Raw genomic sequence first — 27,281 nt, 5'->3', positions numbered from 1 at the left:
CTTGACTGAGATTTCCGAAGGGCCTTTTAGTAACCAATCGTCCAAATACGGGAAGACTTGGATTCCCTGGGATCGTAACGCTGCCGACACAGGCGCTAGGCACTTCGTAAAGATCCTTGGGGCAGATTTTAGCCCAAACGGGAGCACTTTGAACTGATAATGGGCGCCAGCCACGGTGAAGCGAAGATACTTGCGATGCTTCGGATGTATTGGGATGTGAAAGTAAGCGTCTTCCATATCCAAAGAAGCTAGCAAATCTCCCTCGTTGAGACAACCTAGAATTTCTGCCAGTGTGACCATGCAAAATCCCTGCTTCTTGAGGAATTTGTTCAGGTTGCGAAGGTCTAAGATCGGACGCCACTCCCCTGATTTCTTCTTGATGAGAAAAAAGCGGGAATAGAAACCCGTCACTTTTTGAAGTGCGGGAACCTTCTCGATTGCATTCTTGAGGAGCATCGTTAAAGCTTCTTTGAATAGTAAGTGAAGACGAGGGGGAGGGGGTCCCTTGGGTGGTGTGGTGGGTGGCTTGGTGACAAACTCTAAGGTATGACCGTTGTGTACCAGGTCCAGAACCCATTGGTCCGACGTAATTTCCTGCCAGTTGTTCACAAAAGTTGAAATTTTCGCACCCACAGGGAGGGGAAAAGGAGTGGAAGGCGCCCTGCAGAAATCATTGCTTCCTTGTGATGTCTCGTCCTTGATTCTGCGACCTTTTTCGTCCGCCTTGACGAAAGAAACCAGACGTGTTGGTTTGTCTGTAGGAGGACTGATAAGATTGTCTATACTGAGGCTGGTACCTATTCTGTTGGGTTTGATACCCTCCTCTGGATGAAAAACCACGGCCTCTTGCTCCTCTGAAGGTACCGCGTTTGTACTGCAAGGAGCCCAAGGATCTTGCGGTATCGGTATCAGTCTTTATTGCCTGGAGTGCGTCATCTATATGCTTTCCAAACAACGATTCGCCATCATAGGCCATATCCAATATTTTCGTTTGGACTTCTGGTCTGAAGGTGGTGGCCTTAAGCCAACCCTGGCATCTGAGTACGGCTGCACCAGCCAGCTGGCGAAAATTAGTATTAACAATATCCAAAGCGCAGTCGATAGTCTCGGACGCTGCACGCTCACCCTCCAACAAAACCTTCCGAGCGTCTTGTCTGTTGTCCTCCGGAATGAGCTCAATAAAGCTTGCCATTTCTGACCACATCTGGCGGTCATAACGCTAGCGAGTTGGCTGCTCTGATGGATGCAGCTGCCATCGTGGAAAATGTCTTGCCAATTAAATCCAGGCGTCGCCCCTCCCTATTCGGCTGTATAGTAATAGGTGCTGACGGATTCTTAGATTTTTGTTGGGCTGCCTGTGAGATTACCGAATCTGGCCGAGGATGGCCAATGAGACAGGAAGGACTATTGGCCGGAGCACGGTATCTCTTGTCTATCCGCGGAAGCACCGCTGGCACCGATGCAGGATTTTTCATAATTTTGACTCCTTCCTTCCAAATGTAGTCGATAATTGGGATAGCTCTAGTGACCTTCCTTGCCTCCTCCTTAAAATCATGGAGAAAACAGTCGGACTGTTCAATGGTAACCGGCAAGTGGAACCTGGTTGCAGCCCGCTGCATAAGATTATGAAACCCCCCTATATCCTCTGGGGGCGAATCAGATGGTAGAGGGGTGGGTGGCAAAGGCATAGGGATTATATATGAATCCCAAGGATCTGCTGGATCTGGTAGTTCACCCTCTTCGACTTCTTCCTCAGAGGTTGAATCTTGAGCTTGACGCGGATCCTGTGGAGGATCAGGAAGTTGAGGCGTTGGGACTGGATCCTCAGGCAAAGGCAAAGAGTCCGGAAGCGGCGCCGTTAGCGGAACCTGCGGAATGACTGGCTGCGGTGGAAAACGCTGTCTATAATCTGCAAGCATGGCTTGCAGGTCTTGAATCAGAGTTGAAGGCAGATGTGACATCTCGCTCTGACAAGGTTGTTTATAGTAAGGTTTATGATGCGGGACGATAATGTTCTCCTGATAGTAATGCTCTTGATAATTGTCCTCTTCCTCATCATCAACTTGACATTTGATGTATAGTTCAGAAGGATGGCGAGCAATTCCAAAGGGCCCTTCGTCCTCATCATCCTCATAGTCATCATCCTCACCCTGCACATATGTTTCCAGGAGATGTGAGGGAGTAAGCGGTGATATATCGCTACAGTCGTGCCTTTGAAAAGTCTTTAGTTGAAAACTCCTGGTGGAAATAGGAGTAGAATGAGAGGGCGCCATTGTAGATGTCGTAGACGGAACAGGCAAATCTCCTGACATCGTCGTCGATGGGCTCTCAGTGGATACTTTTGATGTCAACAGGCTTTTAGTGTCCATCGTCGACGAGGCCATCGTCGACGTGGCCGACGTCGACGGGGCTATCGTCGATGGGATCGTCGTCGACGGGGTCTTCGTCGACAGACTCGCCGTCGACGGAGTCTTCGTCGACGGGCACGACGTCGACAGGGTCTTCGTCGACGGGCTCGACGTCGACAGGGTCTTCGTCGACGGGCTCGACGTCGACAGGGTCTTCGTTGACGGGCTCGACGTCGACAGGGTCTTCGTCGACGGGCTCGACGTCGACGGGGTCTTCGCCGACGGAGCCTTCGTCGACGGGCTCGACGTCGATGGGGTATTCGACGATGGGATCTTCGTCGACGGGCTCGACGTCGACAGGCTCTTCGCTGGCGGAATCGTCGTCGACGGGACCTTCGACGACGAGATCTTTGTCGACACTTCTCTCTTCGACGACGAAAGCTTCATCGACGGCATTGTCGTCAATATGGTTTTCGACGTTGACTTCGTCGACGAGGACTCCGTCGACGAGGACTTAGTTGATGATCCCTCGACGACTGGCTTTTTTGACAGGATAGTAATCCTCGCCGACAGAATAGGAGAGGTAATGGACGTCGTCGAGATGGTTTCCGTCAATGAAGGAGTCGAAGAAGTGACAGAAATCGTCGACGGAGAGAAAGCCAGAAACTTTGAAAGGCTTTTACTCACAGTTTTAGAGTCCTTGACAGCGAATCCTGAGGAGGGTGCGCTGATTCAGAGGAAATGATGGAACTCCTCTGAACAGAATCAGAAGTCGAATGGGAAGATTTATGGAGTTTCTTCCCTTCACTGGAAGAGCTGTCATGCGATCTAGCTCTCTTGCTAGAAGTAGAGGCTCTGTCATCCTCCTCAGCCGAAGAGGATTTAAGCCACAACAGCACTCTCGCCTCCCTATCCCTAAGAGTCTTGGTAGGGAAGGTGCGGCCAATTTTGCTATCTTTTGCCTCATGTTTGGGGTAGAGGCAGAAGATGCAGTCCAAATGTTGATCATCAACATAGACTCTCTTCCTGGCACAGGTTCTGCAGGACTTGAACAAGGTCTTCTTGTCAGACATGCTGAAGAAAGTTGAAAACTGAGTGGCACTCAGGGAGACTCCCTTCCACACGACGTGCGGTGAAAATCTGAGGAGAACTGGCTCTGCTGAGAGGGTTCTAGAAGGGTGCTGGTGTCTGATTGGTTGTTACCAAATTCTTGGTTCTTTTGCATAATGAGGTAGATAGGCTGCTAAGATCTAGGCTTTAGGCCTTTTCTTTGGGCCTACTACTAACACTTTTGGCACTACTTTTTATTTACCGGGGACTCCCGCCTCGGCGACGGGGAATGATTCAGGCATGTGATTCTATGAAAGATACCCCAATACTTGATAACCCTAAATGTATCTGCTTTAAATGGGAGGGTTAGAGTGATAAAGGATAATACTGACACGAAGACCTACCAAGCACATGAAGCAATGGAACTTGCAGCAGAGGAAAAATATAATGCAAGCTAGACAAAGACAAATATGACATGGGGTACATCTATTTCAAACCCAGCTAGAACTTTGACCCTAACAGCTTCACTCTGAGTGAGTAGATCGAAACCTGCCTTATGTACAAGTGAGAGCATTTACCAAGAATCTCCAGTCAACACAGGAAGAACAGAAAGGATGCTATCGTAGATACCTTTCCAGTCACGCTTCTGAGACAATAAATCATGAACAAATTTGCATTTTGGAGCTATTCAATCAAATGAAGTAAGTTAACAAAATAGAAATCACATGAAAATGGATGACCTGGCTACAACAGGTAAAAAATAAAATGTACTTCCATTTGGTAGAGGGTTTTCTGGTAGTGACTATCTAATCACAGATTCTTCACCTTGTGAATTTCCCAACACGCCAGACTCAATCCGAAAACCTTCGTAGCAATTCTCTCAGGCTGCGGTAGGTGGTGTAGTGTAGCTCCACTTCAGGTCCGTCTTGCCTTAGATGTAACATTCGGACCACTATATCTGTGCCACCTCAGCGCACTGACCATACCATCTAGTGAACTCTCGACTTTTATTTTATTTTTACATGCCTCCTAAGGGCTCTCCATTTTGTTCTGTCTGTCTGTTTTTTCTTATTACCTGTGTACCTGTTGTAAAGCGCTCTGATCCTCGGGTCCTCTCAGCGCTATATAAAACTCTCTAAAAACTGACGTTAATTTCTTTGTGATCTCCGACTGCTCCAACTGACGCCAAGCCATTGAAATGAGAATATGACAGTGTGCAGTCTTCCAAATTGGGATCTTATTAATGGACTGTATTAATCCATTCCACAGAGCAGGGAGGGCAGTGGGTCCGTGAGGAATCTGCTGTTAGATAGAGTCTCTAACAGAAAAGGCATTACCAAAGGTAAGTAACTAGTTCTTCTGATGTAGACTTCTAACCGCAGATTTCCCACCTTCTGACTAGATACCACAGCAGTACACTTCCCCCTATGGTGTGTCCATGAATTGGCATGGACTAGTCAATACTGTAAGAGAGATGAGGCAAAATGCCCAGCCTCACAGACCTGGCTAGTCAGGAAGTAGTGCTTTGTGAACGTGAAAGTCTGACAAATATCCATTACTGAAACGCCGCGAGTCGCACAATGGTAGTATATGGCTTTGCCTTTCTTAGCGCCAGAGAAACTGATGAAAAGTTGGTCATCCTGTCAGTAATAACTGGTCCAATCAACATAGAAGGTGATGGCCCTCTTAGGTTTGAGAGGAAGGAGCCGCTCTTCCTCTTTGGAGGGATGAGGCGGAGCGTAGAAAGCTCCAAGGTGATGGATTGCCATATGTGAAAGGACAAGACTATGTTGAGAAGGAATACCACTTTTGTCTGGAGATCTAATTTATCCGGGAAGAAAGATGTTTATGGTGATACCACGGACAATGCCTGGAGTTCACTCACTCACCCAACTGATGTTATGGTGATGTAGAATATCGTCTTGAAGGTTAGTAGGCAAAGAGGACAACTGTGCATTGGTTCAAAGATAGTAGACATTACGTAAGTAAGTATCAAATTAAGGTTCAATGGCAGCATCACAGTGTTGGTGAGAACATGTGGATCAGCCCCTTCAAAAAACGCATCAAAATAGGTGACTTGAAGAAAGATGAATGATCAGATACATTCAAGAACGCTGAAAGGTAACCTTCAACTCCATGCAGGGCTAAGGACAAACAAAACAGGAGAACATCAGATAACTGTGCATTCAGGGGTTGGATAGCTCAGGAGGAACACCGGACAACTACGTTTTCCCAGTTTCTTGTGTAAACAGATGTAGTAAATAGACACCTGGCAAGTAAGATGACACTGATCACTTCAGTAGAAAGTTCGGAAGAGACACCAATGGTGCTATTCAATCTCCAGACATGGAAGTGCTGTTTGTGCAGGCTCGGGTATAAAACACTGCCCCGCTGCTGCAACAGGAGGTCCTTCTGAAGGGGAAGCCATATTGAGGACATTTGTTTATGTTCAGAAGTCGGGGGTACAGTAGTCTCCTTGCCCAGTCTGGAGCCACTAGGATGACTTGGGCCCGTCTTTCTTGATCTTTTTCAGCACACTGGGCAGGAGACAGAGGGGGCGGAAAGGTGTACAGGAGTTTCGAAACCCAATACTGGCAGAAGGAGGTCAGTGTCTAGAAACTGAATTAGAGTTCGGAGGCGCTTGTACTCCGTTGCAACCGTGACAGAGTACCCTCTCCGCCACACTAAAGGTATGCCCACTTCATTAACAGACAGGGGGATGTTAAGTATGGCCCCAATGCATACACGTTTTGACACTATGCACTCTCTGCGGTGAACTGATCGAGCTAGGGTCCTTCTCTTTGTTGGAAAATACTCTGTGCCATCTCTGGGTACAATGGCCATTCATGATCTGCTTGGTAACAATGGCGGAGTTTATCCGCCTTGGTGTTTAAAGATCTTGCCAGGTGCTGAGCAATCAGGGAGATGGGCCTGGATGTTCAGCCACTGCCAGAGACGAGGACCTCCTGGCACAGAGCCTATGACCCCACTCTGCCCAGTTAGTTGTAATACCACATGGCGGTCGAGTGGTCCGTGAGACCCTGTACCCATTCCCCTTTGATGGTTGGGAGGAATGGCTTCAGCGCAAAGTAGATTTCTCGCAACTCCAGCAAATTAATGTGGACACAAATCTGTGCTGGGCGGTCCACAAGCAGGATACAGGAGGCCAAGAGGCAAATGAGTCTCAGAGCCGCTCTCCCTAAGAACCAGGTGAAGGGTTGAAACACTGGGATCAAAGTTTTAATGTCCTGGAGTTGTTGAGTCTGAGGGAGGCAGGGCTCGGAAGAGTACAGTCTCTAGGATGGCTCCAATGAAGGGTAAAATGTATGGCTATAATACATTGATGGACAACCCCAACAAAGTCAAAAGGTTGACTGTCATCTGGAGGTGGCTTACAAATGTCAGAGGAGAACCCGCCTTTAGCAGCCAGTTGTCGAGGTATGGGAAGAATGGTATTCCCAGCCTCTGCAAATGGGCTTCACCCACCACCGTTACCTTTATGAACACCTGAGGAGCGCTGGTAAGGCCACAGGACAGCACAGAGAACTGAAAGTGCTCTTGGCCTACATGAAACTGCAGGTAATGTCTGTGGGCTGCAGGGCAGGAATGTGAAAAAAGGAGTACTGCAAGTCCAATGCTACCATCCAGTCCCCTGGATACACGAAGACAACATTTGGGCCAGGATGAGAAGCTTAAACATGTCCTTCCGAGGGATGAAGTTAAATGGGTGCAGAACAAGGATGGAGTGAAATACTCAGCTCTTTTTCTGCACCAGGAAATAACATGAGTAGCAACCAGTCTTCAGCTCTGGTGCCGGCACCCTCTCAGTTGCTCCTTGGCCAACAGAGTTTGAACCGGGAGATAAGAGAGGAAGGGTAGGGAGTTGCATGATCTGCAGCATCCATTGATCGGACATGAATCCCCTCTGGGGACATGAAACGTGATGCAACCTCCTACCTGGGTGATCATGGGAGGCCACGGATAATGTAAAGAGGTTTTGCGGCGGTTCCTGGGTAAGGGGGAGGGGTTTGTGTAGCTTGCGTGCTCCCCATCTCTACCTCAAAAGGTGTGCGAGGTCTGTTGTTGCTGAGACACGTATTTTCCTTTCCTCCAGTAGTAGACTCTTCTGAAGCCTCAAAAGGGGCATTGCTTTTGATGGTACTGCTGAACCAGCAGAACTAAGCTCAGAAAGTAACATGGCCTTTCTTTCTTTACACCGTTCAAGGGCAGAGTACACCTTCACTTCGAATAGCCTAGAGCCATCAAAAGGCATGTCCTTGAGGGACTGCTGAACATCTGATGAATGGCCCGTGGAGCGAATCCTGGTTTAACACCCAAGCACCATGTTGGTACTGACTATCCTACCTACACAGTCAGTGTCTTTTATTGAATGTTTCGCTGCATCTTGTCCGTCTAAGATCACCCGCTGCAAGGTTGGACGGAAGTCATCTGGGACTGCTGGCAAGATGTCCGCCCCTTTGTCCCATGGTGCATCTGAATACCTGCTCAGGAGGTATGTTGTATTTACAGACTTAAGGGCAAAACTATCCGAGGAGAACATTCATTTAGCAAATGTCTCCATTCTCTTAGATTCTATGCCAGGAGTAGTGGTAGAGATTGCACTGGGTTTCAAGTGCTAGTGGATGTTTGAACCACCTGGCTCTACGGAGTGGAGAGATGCAGCATGAAGACGAGTGTAGGTGAGCAGGCCTGTGCAGCTTGTCACCTGCCGATTAACTGGGGTCAAAATACTGGCTTTGCCAAGGTGCCTACTAGAATATTCGTCAGGGCCTCATTAAATGTGAGGAGAGGTTTCTGGTTGGACTGTGCTGGATTGAGGATCTCTGCAAAAACAATCTTGACTTCTTAAGTGTCTAGCGTAAGTCACGTCAAAAACCTCAGCTGCTTCCGAATAACTGTTGAGAAGGAGGCAGACTCCTCGGTGGCTATAGCTGGATTTGGTGAGGAGGGGCCAATGTCTCAGAAAGTGTCCAGACCACGGGCCTCCTAGAGGCCATCGAAAAAATTGCCATTTTGATGTTGGTCATTGTCATCGACACTTTCATATTGTGTGGCCAGTTCTGAGTGGGCATATAGATGAGTTCTGGGCTGGGGAGTACGGGTCTTTGAGCCCGATAAACCTATTGGCTCGGTTTCCTGCACTGGTGATGTCAGTATCAGCATCGACGCACAAATCGGTGGCATGGTACCGTGGGAGGGATTGTGTGTGGCGCTGGGGACTGAGCCAGCACGGCCGAAGTCGGGGAAGAGGTTGGCCTCTGTTTGAAGTCAAGGGGCACAGTTGACTTTGATAATGCATCCGTCAACTGTGAACCAAATGGAGGCGATCTCGGATCCATGGGCCTGAAGGTGCTCTCGAGGGATCCGGTGAGGCACTGAAAATCTGGTCCATGGCCATGTTTAGCTGTTGCAATGTTGCTGTCTGTTCAGTGCGGAGCTGAAGCAGGACTAGTGTCGGAGTTGGTTCTGCTGGGGAGTGATTCTGTGTCCTAGAGGTGCCTGGAGTGTTGCGAGCTCCGAATGGCGGGACAAGGAAGACCCATATTTTGAATGTTTGTGCTATTTATAGGACTTCTTGGACTTGGTTGGGCTCCATGACCTCTATGACGCCTGGTCATGGAAGCGGCCTCTAGAGGGGGAGCGCGCCCGCGCTCTCGACCAGGAACACTTCTTCGGCTTGTGGAGTTCAGAGTTGAGGTAAAAAAAGTCTGTCAGAAGTGACAGGATTTGAGAAGCTCCAGGTCCACGACAGCCGTTGAAATAAAGGAACTGACATCAGCATATGGAGGTGGCACAGATATAGTAGCCCCGACGTCAAAGCTGGGGAGGGATAAACCTAAAACAGAGCTGCATGACGCCACCTACTGATGCACAAGGGATTTGTTATGAGCATTTCCAGAACCAATCTGGTACCAGAGGAAATTCACAATGTGAGGAGTCTCTATAATAAAAGGAAACCAGGTTAAGGTTCTTTGCAACTCCAAACAAGTCTTAGTTCTTTATAATCCCTTACTCCACAAATAAGAAAAATGTACTTACCACTGAGCTTATTTGTAATGACCGATGAACTCCAAAATTGAGCAGAGCCACAGGAAATAGCTGAAAAACATATCAACATTGTCACACTGGGCCTTGCCAATATTTATCAATGTTTGACAGCCTAGAAAGCAGATTAAGCTACTACCTCATCAGTGCTTTCACTACCACCACATACTATACCAAGATGTTAGGAGAGTGGTCTGTGAGCCTCAACTAGATCTAGATGTACAGCAAGGAACATAGCCACAAAGAACCATGTTCATATTGTTCGGAAGTTGTGAACTTTCTAGATTAACCCTTGGGCAAAGGGGCCTCAAATTAAATTACTGTGAGGAAATAGGGTGTATTATAAGGTGTGGTTTTTGTGACCTCACTGTGTGATACACTTACCAACCCATTTAGGACCAACAGATTTTGTGTGTTAAACTTTCAGCTCAAACCAGGTGTGCTATGGTTTTGAGCAGACTGGCTTACACAAAGGAACAAGTGTAAAGCATTTAAACTACACCAAAACAACTGAAGAAGAAATACACAAGACACTCTACAAATCGAACAACAGTTAATAAAAACAGACTGTATTTTTATGTATTTCAAACACCAAAACGAAAAAGCTCCACTTGTACAGCTAATATGCTTTTTCCACTTAACCATGAACAATCATTGGTCACGCAGAAAGGTTTTGAAGAAAAACGTGGGTAAGTATCCATGTGGTTACCCTGAGTTATTTTAGGTGACCAACTTGGGCTGGGAGCCTGTCAGGAGGACTAGCACGGTCCTCAGAAACAGTTACCTCAAAGTAAAATGGAGTCTTCAGTTTGCTCCAGGCACATTTACCCCCTTTCCATGGACTCCTATGGAAGTGGTCTTGGTGAAAGGGATACAAGATGCTCACAGATGCAATGCAGTCGACAGGAGTCTTCCTGCGGCTACTCTTCAGTTTACAGGCTTAGGTATCCGAGCAACAGGGGTAAACATCCTGCGAAGTTCTCTCTGTCTTAGCAGAAGTTCAGTCGCCTGGTATCGCGGTCATGGCGGAAAACTTCCTTGGACGGTAACTTGCCTTTTGGGTGACCAAGCAGCACTTCTATAACTCCTATAAATCTCCTGGGTTCAGCAGACTCGGGGGCAACTTTGAGCTGCGGGTTCTGGTCCCTTGTGCTGCACATCAGTGAGGAGAGGTGGTTAGATTTGGGCTACCAACTTGCCCCAGCAGGCTTCTTCAGCTGTTATGGCCCTGTGCTGCGAACAGGTCAGCCAACTCACCCTTGAGGTCTCTTGCTTTAGCTGGGTTCGGGAAATGTCTTCTCCATGAGCAGACACAGTCCTTTCTCCTCTGCTACTCACCAGGTTCAGCAGGTGCAGTCTATGAGGGTGCATCCTCTCTTTGTCAGGTACTTGTGCAGCAGGGCAGTCCTTTGCTCCTGTCCTTCAATCCATCAAAATCTGAGTTCTGGGTGCCAGAGGTGCCCTTTTAATGCCCAGAAAATGCCCTCAGCATGGACACGGTCAGTAGCCAATTAACAACTGGGTTCCCTCCCTCTCGATGACAACTTCCTCCAAAGTGTGGCATCTGGCTATTCCAGGATTCTCCATTCGGCCCACTTCCAACATGGCAAAACCCCTCTCTCAGCGTCTAGAGCTACCTACCCCAGTACAGAGGTGTGGCTATCAAGGGGGCTGCACATACCTGAAAAAACAGTTTGACAACTGGTTTCCATGCCATGTCCCCAGTGGTGGCCTCTCTGCCTACACAATAAGTAGCCCCTCTCACATATGCTTGCTACTTGCTATTCAGAGGCAGCTTCCCCTTTGAAGCTCGCCTTTTGGGCCAACACCTTGTGTAGCTTCCTGCCACGAGGAGTTAACACTTCCTCCAGTGGCAGGCTTCTATTGTTACCTTTCCTGGGAGTCATTTACCCGTCTCACCAGGAAAAGAGAAGGCTGCCTGTGAGGACAGTCCTCGTGTGCAACCATAAACTGGCACTGGATATCTTGGGCAACTAAAGTGCAACTTCGAAAGTTGCACTTTACCCACCAGTGACTTTAAACTCAATGAAACTATTAAATACGATTTAATGCCCTGATTCTTTTGACACCTTACAGTATCCACTCTAATAGTCCCATTTAGAAGTTAGCAAGGCTGAGATGTCAGCCTGTAACTCTGTACTCGCCTATGAGTTTACTAGTCTTTCTACAGTATTAACGACAATTGAGGGTTTATACTGCTGCAACAGGTAAAAGTACAAATTCCAACTTTTAATATACAGCACCCTGAACCTTAGGGTTTGACGGGCCTACCCTTAGGGGTGACATATATATTAAAAAGGAAGAACTGTGTTTGCCATTACCTTAAATGGCAAAGTCGAGTTAGCGGTTTAAAACCGTCCTTTCATTCTGCAGTGGAAGGCTAGGAGGAATGTTTTACTTTGTCCCATTCAGGATGGCAAAACAAGTGCTACAGTCCCTGAGGGGACACTAACTTACAGGCCCTGGGTACCCCTGGTACCATATACTAGGGACTTACAGGTAAGTTAGGCTATGTCAATTGGGTATAATGCATTTGTAATAAAACGGACAGGATATCCATCACGTTTGTGAGGCAGTAACTCCTTTGACAAACTCGAAATTAGGCCAGAGTGGTTAATTTTCAGTTTGGTGGATACCCTCCTGCTTAACTCATGGTTCCCCCACACCATTGAAAGGTAGGGGAACCGCAAGGCTTCCAACAGTGGAGCCTCAGCTATCTCCGCCAATAGCGACCTTTCATCTTGAGGTCAGATCACAACCAAAGGCTCGCCAAATCAGAGTGGAGGTCAATCTGTTCTTTTTTGTATTTCGCAACTCATTTTATTTAGCAAGGATGTAGTGAATAAAAACGTGTTGCAGAGAATTATCTGAAATTGTAAAAATATTTCTATAGCCAAATTATAAACTACATTTGGATGCTGCTTTTGAGGCAATGGTTTGGCATTCATTTATATTAATTTGAAGAAAACTGAATCTGACATCAAAAGCCAAAACAATACTGAAAAGGCTCAAAATGCAAGGCAACATCTATGAAGGCAAACTTTCTCATTGCAAACTCTTCTCTTCATCCCTACCCCGTTGAAGGTTCACTGTGAGCCGAACAAAATTAGCTTTAGGAAAGCTTCAATGACTTTATCCTCCAGAGCTAATTATCAATGGCAAATGTGCTGCCTGAATTTCAGAGGTGTTAGTCCCGTTCATAACGTTGTTTGAAACAGGACTGCCCAGTAACACATGCTATGTATTCACTGATCTCAGGAGAGATACACTATAAAACATTTTTTGCACACTGCGTTATTAACATTTATTATGCCTGAATGGACTGTCTGCAGATGGTCAACAGGATAGCGAAAGGTTACATTTTTGTGATGAACTGAGGGGCCAAACAAAATGGTCACTACAAAATGTAAATCAACACCATCAAAAATATTTGTGAAATATGGGAGAATGTAATACGTGTTCTACTTTCTAACCAACATTTTGCAGACTTACTGAGGAATGTCATGACTTCTTTAGTGAGTTGATAAACTTGATCTGGATCAATGTTCTGGCAGTTAGAGTTTTCAGGTACAGTTCCTTCTTTGCTAAAATGAGCAAAACAAATATACAATTCAGGACAATTGGATGACTGAAAACACACAAACCTACAGGTTTAGTGAATGAAATACCACCTCAGAAAAAAGAGAATAAGCTATGGAGTTTTTTGGGGTGACCCTATATTACACCTGTTGAGGGTGAATACAATTCTGATCAGTTTTTAATATAAAGCTTCAAACACCTACATTTTAGACCAGAGTAGTGTGAACAAACACGTTACTCTAGCATTCCTGATGTCTAAATATTGCTTTGCATATTGTACACCTGGTGCAAACTGACAAAGCTACTCTGGCTAAAGCCGAAAAGGAAACACTACTTACCAATACCACCAGCTCAATGGTTTTTGGATAAATGTCTTCTGGGTGGCTTGAAAAAGCTGTGCCGTCCTGCCCTGCTTTCTTGTTTTGGCATGCCCTGTTTTTTCACAGTGAACCTGTATCTGGACCTTGAAAAGGCCGTGTAGCACCAGTGTAGTGTAGATGTATTGTCAATGGCTAAACTTTGCTGATTGTGGCCTCTTCACACACTGGGGGCAAGCCTATATTCTCTAGAACATACCCTCCTGCAGTAACCAGTGGGAGATGAGGAGCTGGAGTGCCCAGCAAGAACAGGAGCAGTCGATGACCAACAGAAGACCTGCAAAATGCCAAGCTGACTGTGATGAAAAAATTGTGTGCATGAAGTGTAGGAATCCTGAAATATGTCTTGAAAGATTACTGACTAAATCATCTTGAATAATTTTATTATTAAGAAAGATATAAAAGATGACATGTTTTGCTTCTGGGTATTACCCGTATTTATCACGGTGAAGTAATAAAATGATTCAACTTAACCTTCTTAAATAAAAATAATTTCTTGTTGCATCTAGATGCTTATTGAATACAGCAAATTACAGTGAAATACAGTGAAATGTGTCAGTACAAGTCTGATGACATGGTGATTTGAGACTACTCCCAAGTGCGATTGCAGTGCTCTTTAGATTTTATTGTATAACTTTTCTTAGAGAATTTTGCTAAATATTAACCTAGGAGAGACTTACATTGTAACATTTGGCAAGTACAATTTTGGCTCTTAATGCCATCTGGTAAAAATCGCTTTAAAATGGTAAAAACATACACGTATCTTAGTCTAACTATTGTCATCTTATTTCAGATCCTTCAAAGACTTCTCCATCAGCAATTGAATGCTCAAACTCACTCCACATCTAATATCCACAACCTTCCAAACAACTTCAACACATGTATGGAAAAACGTGTCAGCCCTCATGCTTCAACTAAAACATATGTCAAGACAAACACTTCAGCATCCTTGCACTCTAAAGAGAATGCTAACAACAAACACTCCATTCGCAGACATGAAAAAATGCAAGAAAACCATGATGACTTTGTGCTTCTGAACTTCATTAGATTAATAAACGGGTCACTCATCACATCAGCCACAGCCAAGTCCTACCAAATCAATGAAGTTGGCAACAGAATCATAATGTTCTAATCAAGCACTGCTTCAACCACCGGCCTTACCTTTAATCAGAAATTGAGGTAACAAGTGCAATGCTATTGACTGAGTCTGTCAAAAGACACAGATCAGACTGCACATTGACAGCACCAAGCCTGTTTCTCCTCTTACTTCCATCTTCCAACTCTGCAACACCCCAATAGTCATCCACCTAACCCATGCCTCTCAAAGACATCGTAGGTGCTCTAAACTCCTTCAAAGTCCCATCCTATGAAGATGATGTCTTTACCTCATCTTTTATCAAAGCCCTCTCCAGAGATCCGTTCAGCATCATCAATGCCTCCTTCATGTAAGGTATCATCCCAGAAGCCCTCAGGACAGGTAAAATTCCCACACTTCTGAAGAAACGCTCAGTAGACGCTGATGTCCTCACCAGCTACCAGCCCATCACTCACCAATCCGTCACAGGCAAGATTATTAAAAAGCAGGTTAGGCATTACTTCATATTGCATCAAAGCTAATCATCTCCTGCACGATCACCTACTTATATTAAAGCTGCAGAACAGAGACAACTACTTTAGAATTCGTAAACAATAACCTCTTGACCACAAGAAACGATGACCACTGCATCCTGATATTGTCTGACCTCTTAGCTAGCTTCAGCACTGTCCGGGCCACATCCACAACCAGAAAGCTTGAACAGGATTCAATGGCATCATACTTCACTGGTACTCCTAACTATCCAATTGTAACCAGATCCTTCAATTGGGTACTTCCAGATCCTAGAAGATCCCTATCATCTGCAGAGTCCAATAGTTCCACCTTGGTTCCTCCCAATGTTTAACCTCTACATGAATGCCCTTGGGAGTCTACTCACTTACAACATCATCAAAATGTATCAATATGATAACAAAATACAACTCTACTTGAAAGTCTACTTCATTCCTCAAATCCCATGCTTCAAACGGAAGAGTTACTTACCTTTGGTAACGATATATCTGGTGGAGACACAGTCTAGCCGCAGAGTCCTTAACTTAGAATATCTCCCCAGGCGTCAGACTGGATCCGGAAAATCTTTTTTACCCCAGCAATACCTCTGCACGCCGGGAGGCGGCATCGCCCGGCTCCGTCCTGACGTCAACGGAAGTGAAGTCAATGGAGCCATAAATGCCCCTCCCGGCGTGCGGACATCAGTTTTCTACAGGAAACTTTTGAGTGCCACAATGCGGAGCCATGCAAAAACTGTGAAGCAGAGGAATAGCGTGTGTTAAAAAAGAGCAAAATCGTTGAAACAATACCGATAGGAAGTTGAAAAAGCACCCGGAGGGACTAAAGGGAGCCCAAAGAGCACTTTTTAATTTCTTTTTTATTTTGTAACTGACAACACATGGTGACATACACAGCAGTGCGCCTACAACCCTGAGGCCGGCTGCATTCACTCTGAAAGGGAAGTCACATCACAGCTTATCCCACAGTTGTAGTGTAATACATTTTTGCAAATAATACGTTATTGTATATAAATTCCCTTATTCACTTCCCATATGGGAATACTTAGTTTTCTTTTTAGACTAAACAATTAAAGCAACGCCCTCCCCTACCCCTACCCGCAAACTTTGAGGCATCCAGTCAAGTCATTGTCCTGAAAGCTGTACTCGTACTCACTACTCAGTTGTTAAGTCTCCATGCAGAAGGTACTACACTGCGTTTTTCCCCGCATCAGACAGGTGGTTATCAGTTAATGGCCATTATGTCACCCTCCTCCAGTCCCCCTCTGATCCTGTATCTCTCCTACCCTTCTGTCTATGAAGCCCATCGATCTCTTAATGTCTGTCCCTTAATCTCCTCAGGGAGCAGCAGCGCCAGGGTCCGTCTCGTTGTTCGTGCCCGCCCCCGTCTCCGCAGCCTCACCACCCCTTCTAAGATAATCTGTGTATAGTCCCCAGAAGTTCTTTGGCCTACTCCGCGGCGGGAGAAGTTCACTGAAATTCTCCGATTGCGTGCAACAGAAGAGCACGTCGCGTGTCCATTACGCCACTGTGGGTAAGGGCCCCGGCATCCAGCACAGTGCTATCCTACGCTTTGCCATCAACAATCCCATGTTCACCAGTTTACGCACTGCCTTCGGAAGCTTTCTGGAGTAGCCCAGCAGAGCAACTACTGGGTCTGGAGTAAGATCCAGTTCCACCATCTCTCCTATCTTCTGAAATATAGCATCCCAGAATTTGTAAACACCAGGGCAAACCCACGCTAAGTGGATGAAGTCTGCCGTTGGGTGGCCGCATCTATCACAAGTCGGCCCCTCCCGTAAGCCATACCTGTGTAGTCTTTCTGGCGTATAGTAGACTCTATTGATATATTTAAAATGAATCAGTCTATGTTTGCCATGCAGTGATATTCGACGCGTGCCAGCACAGCAATACGCCCACATAGCGTCATCTATCACAGTGTCTAGGTTCCTTTACCAGGCTAGTCTGGCCTTGGTGTATTGAGGAGTTCTCTGTGACATTGCTATGCTAAATAGTTTGGATATTAACTTACGGGGACTTTTAGTTTTGATGAGATACGATAATTCCAAAACCTCAGGGGGTTCGACCATGTCTTCCCCTAGGTGCTGCCGCCATGTCCCTCTCACCCTGTGAAATTGAAAGCGCTGTAGCAGCGTAGGAGCCTCCACCATGGCAGCCACTTCGTCCCATGTTTTAGCAATACCATCTGTAAACAGCTCCCCCACCGTGTGAATTCCTAGTGCTCGAAGGGCCCGCAACACCCCGCGATCCCTGCAAGGGGACAACCAGACCGCCCAGTCTAATGGCATTGCCGGAGAGTATAATAAGGCTCCAGCCGTTTGCTGCAATATGTTATTCCATGCATGCCTAGTTGAGTTGAGTGAGTCTAAAAATCCCGTGCTGCGGTCAACCGACTCGAAGATGACTGCCGGGAGTGGGAGAGGATCGGCAAACAATTTCTCTAGTTTCAGATATAGGACCGATTCCTCACCATGAATCCAACTATGTGCCTGAGCTCCCTGTGCGACCCTATAATACAGCTCCAAATCAGGCGCCCCAAGGCCTCCCATATGATAAGGCAATGTCAGCACTCGCCAACTAACGTGGGCGTGCTTGCCCGCCCACGCCAGCCGCAACAAGGATTTATTAAGCCTAGCGAAAAAGGCGCGCGGCAACACCATAGGGACATTAGTAAACAAGAATAGACATCTAGGCAGCACCACCATCTTCATAATTGATATCCTACCGACCAGCGACAAAGGTAGCCCAATCCAGGTCTCCACGTCGTCCTCTAGTCTGTCAACCGCCCTGCCATAGTTCTCTCTAAGAACTATTTCAGAGTCCATATGTAACCTTATCCCAAGGTATCTGACTGAGTCCTCCGACCACTGAAGCGGATATTCCATCTCGAATGGGGTAGTGGACGGGGTCAACGGAAAAGCGATGGACTTAGACCAATTGACTTTCAGTCCAGAAAGCGCTCCAAAGTGCACCACCTCCTGCAATACCGGAGACAAGTTATTCTCAGGGTCTCGGACGTAAAGCAGGGTGTCATCTGCGTACGTGGAGACCACTATCCTGTAGGTAGGAAAACTCACTCCTCTAAGGCTGTGATATTCCCGGAGAGCGCACGCCAAAGGCTCTGCAATCAGGGCATACAGTATTGGCGATAAGGGGCAGCCCTGATGCGTTCCCCTGGAGATAGGGATAGCGTCCGTGATTAGGTCACCCAGCCGTATCCTCGCAGTAAGTGCCTTATATAGCACCCCAATCATCTGCAAAAAGACCGGGCCCAGTCCCATTTTAGTCAAAACCTGTCGCATGAAAGACCATTCGACCGAGTCGAACGCCTTCTCCATGTCCAGGAAGACAGCGAGCGCCCTAGAATCCCGCCGGACATGTTGCATAGTGCCAAACACCGTCCGCAAATTGTAAGTGAGGTTTCTGCCGGGCACAAACCCTGCCTGCTCCGGAGCGACCAGCTCCGGAGTTAGCAGAGCCAGGCGCGTGGCCAAGACTTTCGCAAATAGCTTAGCGTCCACGTTGAGCAAGGAAAGCGGACGGTAAGAGCTACACTCCTCCGGGGCCTTACCTGGTTTGGGGATAGCCACCAGGACGGCCTCTCGTATGGACTGTGGCATTTGGCCCGTAACACACATATCATCAAACAGCTCCGACAGATGTGTGAGCAATAGGTCTATGAAGGTTTTGTAGAAAGTGACCGTGCTTTTAGTATATTAGCCAGTACCGAACCAGGCCTGTCACCCTCGCCATACATTCTGGCTGTGGCGTATTTCCCTAAATGCTGCACTTCGTTGTCTGCTGCCTCATGATATTCTTCTGACAGTGTTTTCAACTCTTCTGTAGTACCCTCTTCCGTACCTGACTGCTGCCTGATCTACAATTCCCCCAATTTGCGCTCCAGGTTCGACAGTCTCTGTCGGATATCTCGAAGCACCCCAGAGTGTTTGGTAATGGCCACCCCGCTGATATATACCTTAAACGCTTTCCAGACCGATTGGAAACTATCCACTGAATCAATATTGGTGTAAAAAACTTCGTTATCGCTTCCGCCATCTCCACTTTAAAGAGGGGGTCCAGTAGAGAGTATGGGGGAAACCGCCATGTAAATGGAGTTACGGTCTTTTTAGGTGTGGATAGAACCAGCAATATAGGAGAATGATCTGATAGGGTACGCGGCAGAACATGGCACGAACGCACCTGTGACATATGAGATGTTGATACGAGCCAGTAATCGATACGCGTGTGTAGGTTATAGTAAGCGGAGTAGTGCGTAAAGCCCCCCTCCGTAGGGTTAAGCGTTCTCCACACATCCATAAGTGACATACTGATCATTGCCCTATCTATTATTTTAACTGCCGACGCCGGCGTTCTGGTCGGGCCTCCCGATCTGTCTAGGCTCGGGTTCCTAACCATATTGAAATCTCCTCCCCACAAGATTTGAGACATTCCACTATCGCTCACTATATTGGCTAGCGAGGTGTAGAACTCCGGGCAATCGTAGTTTGGGCCGTAAACATTAACCAATAGTAAGTCGAGACCCCTACCCTGAGAGCGCGAGAGCACGAACCTACCCCCGCTGTCTGCTGACAGCAATTGTACCGTGTAGTCTGACCTGGGATTAATCCAGCGTTACAAAAAACACAAAACACAAATGATGGACGGAATGCTGACAATGCATACATTCTCCCCCAGTCAAGAGATCTGGGTTAAATCCATCGTTCTTTTGCCCACTACACCACCCCAGTTTAGACAGGGCCATATGCAAATCAGTCTTGACCCTGTGCCTCATGGGAACAGTCCAGCCCGAACTGCCAAGCCATGTCTTCCCTGGACCGGAATCAAGCATCCTAGGACCGGTTTCTGGCTATCAGCCATCATCAGCCAGGATAGCTTGACTCCAGTGGCGTAGTGAGCACGGGTCCCACGTCTGGGAATACCCATCCCACTTGGGGCGAAAAGCGTTACAAAAAACAAATGATGGACGGAATGCAGACAATGCATACATTCTCCCCCAGTCAAGAGATCTGGGTTAAATCCATCGTTCTTTTGCCCACTATACCACCCCAGTTTAGACAGGGACATATGCAAATCAGTCTTGACCCTGTGCCTCATGGGAACAGTCCAGCCCGAACTGCCAAGCCATGTCTTCCCTGGACCGGAATCAAGCATCCTAGGACCGGTTTCTGGCTATCAGCCGTCATCAGCCAGGATAGCTTGACTCCAGTGGCGTAGTGAGCACGGGTCCCACGTCTGGGAATACCCATCCCACTTGGGGCGAAAAGCGTTACAAAAAACAAATGATGGACGGAATGCTGACAATGCATACATTCTCCCCCAGTCAAGAGATCTGGGTTAAATCCATCGTTCTTTTGCCCACTACACCACCCCAGTTTAGACAGGGCCATATTCAAATCAGTCTTGACCCTGTGCCTCATGGGAACAGTCCAGCCCGAACTGCCAAGCCATGTCTTCCCTGGACCGGAATCAAGCATCCTAGGACCGGTTTCTGGCTATCAGCCGTCATCAGCCAGGATAGCTTGACTCCAGTGGCGTAGTGAGCACGGGTCCCACGTCTGGGAATACCCATCCCACTTGGGGCGAAAAGCGTTACAAAAAACAAATGATGGACGGAATGCTGACAATGCATACATTCTCCCCCAGTCAAGAGATCTGGGTTAAATCCATCGTTCTTTTGCCCACTACACCACCCCAGTTTAGACAGGGCCATATGCAAATCAGTGTTGACCCTGTGCCTCATGGGAACAGTCCAGCCCGAACTGCCAAGCCATGTCTTCCCTGGACGGGAATCAAGCATCCTAGGACCGGTTTCTGGCTATCAGCCGTCATCAGCCAGGATAGCTTGACTCCAGTGGCGTAGTGAGCACGGGTCCCACGTCTGGGAATACCCATCCCACTTGGGGCGAAAAGCGTTACAAAAAACAAACTGGAATGGCATGGTGAGCAAAAAAAACGATGGATTTAGGCCCAGATCTCTGTACTGGGGTGAATGTATGACATTGTTCTGCATTCTGTCCATCAATTGTTGTTTTTGCATTTGTCACCCCGAGTGGGACGGGTATGCTCAGACGTGAGTCCCGTGCTCTCCATGCCACTGGAATCAAGCTATCCTGGCTGAAGAGGGGTGAAACCCCGAAACCGGTCCTAGGATGCTTGTTTCCAGTCCAGGGAGGACCTGGCTTGGCAGTTCGGGCTGGACTGTTCCCATGAGGCACAGGGTCAAGGCTGATTTGCATATGGCTGGGTTCAAACTGGAATGGCATGGTGAGCAAAAAAACGATGGATTTAGGCCCAGATCTCTGTACTGGGGTGAATGTATGACATTGTTCTGCATTCTGTCCATCAATTGTTGTTTTTGCATTTGTCACCCCGAGTGGGACGGGTATGCTCAGACGTGAGTCCCGTGCTATCCATGCTACTGGAATCAAGCTATCCTGGCTGAAGAGGGGTGAAACCTCGAAACCGGTCCTAGGATGCTTGTTTCCAGTCCAGGGAGGACCTGGCTTGGCAGTTCGGGCTGGACTGTTCCCATGAGGCACAGGGTCAAGGCTGATTTGCATATGGCTGGGTTCAAACTGGAATGGCATGGTGAGCAAAAAAACGACGGATTTAGGCCCAGATCTCTGTACTGGGGTGAATGTATGACATTGTTCTGCATTCTGTCCATCAATTGTTGTTTTTGCATTTGTCACCCCGAGTAGGACGGGTATGCTCAGACGTGAGTCCCGTGCTCTCCATGCCACTGGAATCAAGCTATCCTGGCTGAAGAGGGGTGAAACCCCGAAACCGGTCCTAGGATGCTTGTTTCCAGTCCAGGGAGGACCTGGCTTGGCAGTTCGGGCTGGACTGTTCCCATGAGGCACAGGGTCAAGGCTGATTTGCATATGGCTGGGTTCAAACTGGAATGGCATGGTGAGCAAAAAAACGATGGATTTAGGCCCAGATCTCTGTACTGGGGTGAATGTATGACATTGTTCTGCATTCTGTCCATCAATTGTTGTTTTTGCATTTGTCACCCCGAGTGGGACGGGTATGCTCAGAAGTGAGTCCCGTGCTCTCCATGGCACTGGAATCAAGCTATCCTGGCTGAAGAGGGGTGAAACCCCGAAACCGGTCCTAGGATGCTTGTTTCCAGTCCAGGGAGGACCTGGCTTGGCAGTTCGGGCTGGACTGTTCCCATGAGGCACAGGGTCAAGGCTGATTTGCATATGGCTGGGTTCAAACTGTAATGCCATGGTGAGCAAAAAAACGATGGATTTAGGCCCAGATCTCTGTACTGGGGTGAATGTATGACATTGTTCTGCATTCTGTCCATCAATTGTTGTTTTTGCATTTGTCACCCCGAGTGGGACGGGTATGCTCAGACGCGAGTCCCGTGCTCTCCATGCCACTGGAATCAAGCTATCCTGGCTGAAGAGGGGTGAAACACCGAAACCGGTCCTAGGATGCTTGTTTCCAGTCCAGGGAGGACCTGGCTTGGCAGTTCGGGCTGGACTGTTCCCATGAGGCACAGGGTCAAGGCTGATTTGCATATGGCTGGGTTCAAACTGGAATGGCATGGTGAGCAAAAAAACGATGGATTTAGGCCCAGATCTCTGTACTGGGGTGAATGTATGACATTGTTCTGCATTCTGTCCATCAATTGTTGTTTTTGCAGCTGGGATTAATCCAGGTCATCACGCCCCTGGCGCGTGTTGTAAAGCCGGCCGCATTAATATTTCCCTGCAATCCTCTGGTATGCATCATGGGGCTCTGGTTTGAGAGGTGCGTCTCCTGTAGAAAGGCAATGTCAATGGTGTGCCTAGTTAGGTAGTGTAACACTTTACGTAATTTCCGGTGGTCATTCAGGCCTCTGACATTCCAGGTCACCACTCTAATGGAGTCCATCGGTCCCCGGAGAGTGGCCTTACTAGTCACTACCATCCTGTCTGTCACTCTTTACATATCTTTCTGAGTACTGCATATGACATCCGTAGTGGAAAATGTGCGACAATTTGTCCTGCCAGACAGACCTCTGAATAGAAAACTGAGACCCACCCCTCCCCCCCGCCCCACAGCAGACCACCCACAACTCGGCCATGCCGCATCCCATTTAGGGACTTCCCACACCTCCCGCTACCCACCCCAAACAAGTTAACCTCCAAAGTGGTGTTTTGCACTCGTGGGCGGAGGTCGCTCCGTACTCAATCTATACAGAGATGTCACCTCGGACTCGACGTCCGAGCGCAGATTTAAATTTTATGCCCCTCCGCTAAGCCAGAAGTAAACACTCCGTGCATAAATGCGCGGCCCGCATCACCGAGCCGTGTGCCCCATTAGAGTGCATGCTGTGCCCTTTGCGTACCGGGGCCTCCGCTAAGGCTTAAACCTATTTGTCTGCCTACTCTCTTTAGACCGCCACCTATATGGTAGCTTGCCTACTGATTGGCATTCTGTATAACAATATTTCAGTGAGTGCCCACTTGATAACAGCTTTATACACCCTGTCTACATATTTCCCCTCCACCCCCCCTCCCATTGCCCTATAGAGAATGGAAAACTTCAACACTTGCTTGCCGTCTAAGAAGACTCAGTCTTGTTACTCCGGCGCTCCCTCCGCAGCTTCTTCCTGCAACTGTCTCTCTGGGCTCCGCTTCTGCTCTTTGTTCCAGTCTTTCAGCGCCTTCTGCAGTGCCTTTGGATCAATGAAGATGTGGGTTCTCCCCTGCCTGTTCACTCGCAACTTGGCTGGGTACAGCGTCGCGTAATCCAGTCCCAGCTCCTGCAACTGTTTCTTTAGTGGGATAAACTGCCGACGGGCCTCCTGCATTTGGGCAGTGAAATCCGGATAGAGTGAAATGGTCGACCCTTCATATGCCAGCGTCTGTTTATCCCTTGCCACGCGAAGAGCAGCATCCCTGTCCCGGTAGTTCAATAGTTTCGCTATGATTGGTCGCGGCGGAGCACCCGGAGGGGGCCGAGGGCCCAAGGATCTGTGCGCTCTCTCCACCACAAACATATTTGAGAACACTTCTGCACCAAGTAACTCGACCAGCAGTTTCTCCATGAAGCTCTCCATTCTACCGGTTGGCGTCGTCTCCGTCAGGCCCGTGATCCGCAAATTGCAGCGACGTGAACGGGCCTCAAGGTCCTCAGTTTTATCCTGCAACACCTTCATGATATGCCCTAGCTTTTTATGGTCTGTATCTAGCGAAGACTGCGCTTCCTCGACTCCTGTAAGCCGTTGCTCCGACTGGTCCAGTCGCTCTGCATGTTTGTCTAACCGCTCCCCCATCCGATCCATCCTGTATGAAAGGGCATCAATCTTTGCGCCCAAGGAGGTGATGCTACTCTGCAATCCCTTCTCCATGGAGCGCAACAAGCTCCGGATATCCTGTCCTTCATCCGGCGGTGGGGTAAGACTACTTTCTGCCTCCTCAACAGGGTCCTGGGTTTTAGAGCGCTTCTGCTCGAACATTAGTTTCGACTAAAATCTGTCTGACTTGCCCATCTTGTATACTGCTGCAGCTTGGCGACACACACTGCAGAACCAACCTCCCATAAAGGCAATAAGTAGTTCTGGTTTACAAGAAGACTCCTCACCAGGAACAGACTTCCCAGGCCGTTAGTCCTGAGCCACCGCACGGCGCGTCTTTGTCACGCCGCTGACTAGTCCCCTCCTATGTTACTTTGCCTGTTACTGCGCGCCGCACTCCCAGGCCTCGCACCTCTTCAACCCAAGTTCTATCTGTGTCCAATGTTCCTCGTGCAGTTGAGCGTCCAGGCTAGTAGAGCTGCACCTTAGGGAGCCCCCGTCACGAAGGCCCCCCACTGATCTCTCTGCTGGGACTCGGAGCTGGGACCCCGCCGCCTCCTGGCACCTCTCAGACGCAGTGAGAACCCGGCTGCCGCTCTGAGACCCACCGCGCCCCGGCCACTATTCAGGACCACTCCAGACTTCGCGCCTCCTCCTGTAAGGGTCGTCTTATTCGAGCATGTACTTCGTGGATAAGGCTCCCATCTACTCTCCTCTTGCAATAGCCTTACATCAAGCGTCTTTGCGTCGTGTCTGCAGCTACACCGCAACTCCAGTACCCAGTGTCGGGCCGCGCCCGCTCCCCTTGTACCAGTGCACCTGCCCGTCACTGCATTCCGTGCCCGCTCACTTTACTTTGTTGTTATGCCCCAACAGCGGCGGCACTGGGCGGCTCAGGAGATTCCACCCCGCTATCCCCGCCGGCGTATCTGCAATATGTAGCCAACCAGTCCGTTCTGCCAGGTACCTGCTCAATTAGTTAGTGCCCAATCTCGCCTCGCTGCCAGTTCATATCGCTGGTGTCACGCTTGCCACCCCTGCAGGGGGCCTACTTATTGTGGCTGAAGTCAGTATCCCTCCTATCGTCGATCAACCTGGCAGCGTCAAGCGCTGTCCCAGATCGCCAGGCGTTTTCAACGTGCCGCAGCCACTTACGGTTTCCTGTCGCGCTTCGCCAGTGCGCTCGTTATCCCACACTGCAGCGCTCTTTCGCGTTGGGTACGGCTCCGGTCACCACACGCACGTCGGAAGGTTGATGCGGGGGCACCTGTGTCGGTGGGCCCTCCTTGCCACTTGAAGTTTACAGTAAGTGTGCGCTGATACTTTCAAGGGTTGACTCCCCCGTTCGTTATCAGTCCGTAGGAGAGCTCCAGCTGTCACCGCCAACGTCGCACTTGCCGATCCGCCCTCGTCTGGGCCGTTACGGTGGGGAGGTGGGAAGGGCCGTTCAGTCTTAGTCTGCCTCGCCGCACGTACGGCGACGTCGCTCCGCCTCGGCGCCTACCAGCGCTCGGGGATCAGCAGCCTATCGCTACCCCGTACTTCGCTATTTATTTCTCGGCCTCAGGGGTGTCCCTAGGTTGCGGATTTTCAGCATTGGGCCGCTCACCGATCTCAGGATTAATGCAGGATCGGTGTCCTGCAAGAAGCAAGGGATCGGAGAACCCGGTAGGGAAGTGGGATAGGAGGCAACACAGAGCCAAGACAGAGCCGGTGGGAACTCCCCTCGCCATAGGCAAGAACCTCGACAGCGCTTGAGCCACAAGAAAAGACGTAGAGCACAACCTGTGTGCACCAATACGGGGAGTATTCACACTATACAGAAGAGACTGTTCCAGAACGGAACAGAGGGGCCTGCCTCCCAGGGGCGCATGTCCACCTGTAGACAGGCAAGACAGACACAGTGAGGCTGCAAGAACACACCAGGAAAAAAAAGGCGTGATAAAACCCAAATGAAACAGCAGGGAAGGACGCCCCTACTGAGGCAATGATGTACTAAGGACCAACCGTAGACGACCCATTGTAACCCCCGGAGAGAAACCAACCCCATGGATCTCACCAGAGGAGACATCCTACAACTGTAGGAAGAGTCAACTTGCGGCAAAACTTCCTGGGTAAGGAAGAGTAGCAACATAACTGCCAACAAATACCCCACATAGGGTAAGGCACAACCCTACAAAAGAAGGGTTCCTCTTGAGACAAGCTAGCGGGCAGAGGCTCAAAAGAAAGGTAAACACAGCTAAACCAGCTGTACCAGAATACGGAAATAACACGGCTGAACAGCCACACAGCTCAGAACAGCTGTAACCCACTACGGGTAACAGAGAAGAAAGTTACGGCACCGTCACAAAACCAAAAATCCTCCACGAGGATTAAAACCTGGGAAGACAAGCAAACACATAGGAGGCGCCTGACCACCGAATCAGCATGGGCATCAAAAAGAGTGACCATCAAATGGTAGATCTCTAAGCCGCTCCAGAACATGTTCTGGGAAAACGCCAGTGCGCAACCACGCATGGCGGCACCTGACAACCGACCTGGCCATAGCCCGACCCACGGAGTCAGTGATGTCCATGGCAGACCGAATTGAAAACTGTGGCCATAGCATGGCCATCACGGATTATGCGGGCCAGATCGGCACAAGAGCTCTCCAGCAAGGATCTGCTTGACAGAGTCCCAAAGGACAAATGTAGCCCGAGCAGAACACACATAACGTGTTTAGGGACCGGAGTCCTGCGCAGGCTGATGCAAACACATCGCGGCCACATGACTCCAACCACGAGACTTCCGAGGAGTAGTAGAGAGAGGAGCCTGAATCATACATCCTCCAGCCACAGGGTGGAGGGTCAAACAGGCGGGGTCATCGGGAGCCGGGTGATGGCGATGTGCCACAGCACAATC

The 27,281-nt window shown here is 48.6% G+C and overlaps 1 protein-coding gene across 5 annotated transcripts in view; it reads right to left on the bottom strand.

Moving 5' to 3' along the window:
* LOC146816482 (exportin-5-like) overlaps positions 1–27,281 on the bottom strand; it is a 1,867,381-nt gene that overhangs the window by 776,054 nt on the left and 1,064,046 nt on the right. For all 5 annotated transcript variants that reach the window (XM_085610326.1, XM_085610327.1, XM_085610328.1 and 2 more), the window contains exons 26-27: positions 12,978–13,069; positions 9,459–9,518 (exon numbers count right to left, since the gene is read on the bottom strand). In XM_085610326.1, coding sequence (XP_085466452.1) covers positions 9,459–9,518; positions 12,978–13,069 — 152 coding nt within the window. The remainder of the gene's footprint in view (positions 1–9,458; positions 9,519–12,977; positions 13,070–27,281) is intronic.

This window comes from Triturus cristatus, chromosome 6, assembly GCF_964204655.1.
Source record: "Triturus cristatus chromosome 6, aTriCri1.1, whole genome shotgun sequence".
NCBI lineage: Eukaryota > Metazoa > Chordata > Amphibia > Caudata > Salamandridae > Triturus > Triturus cristatus.
Note: the sequence above shows the minus strand (reverse complement) of the source record. Positions and strands in the feature narration are given on the sequence as shown.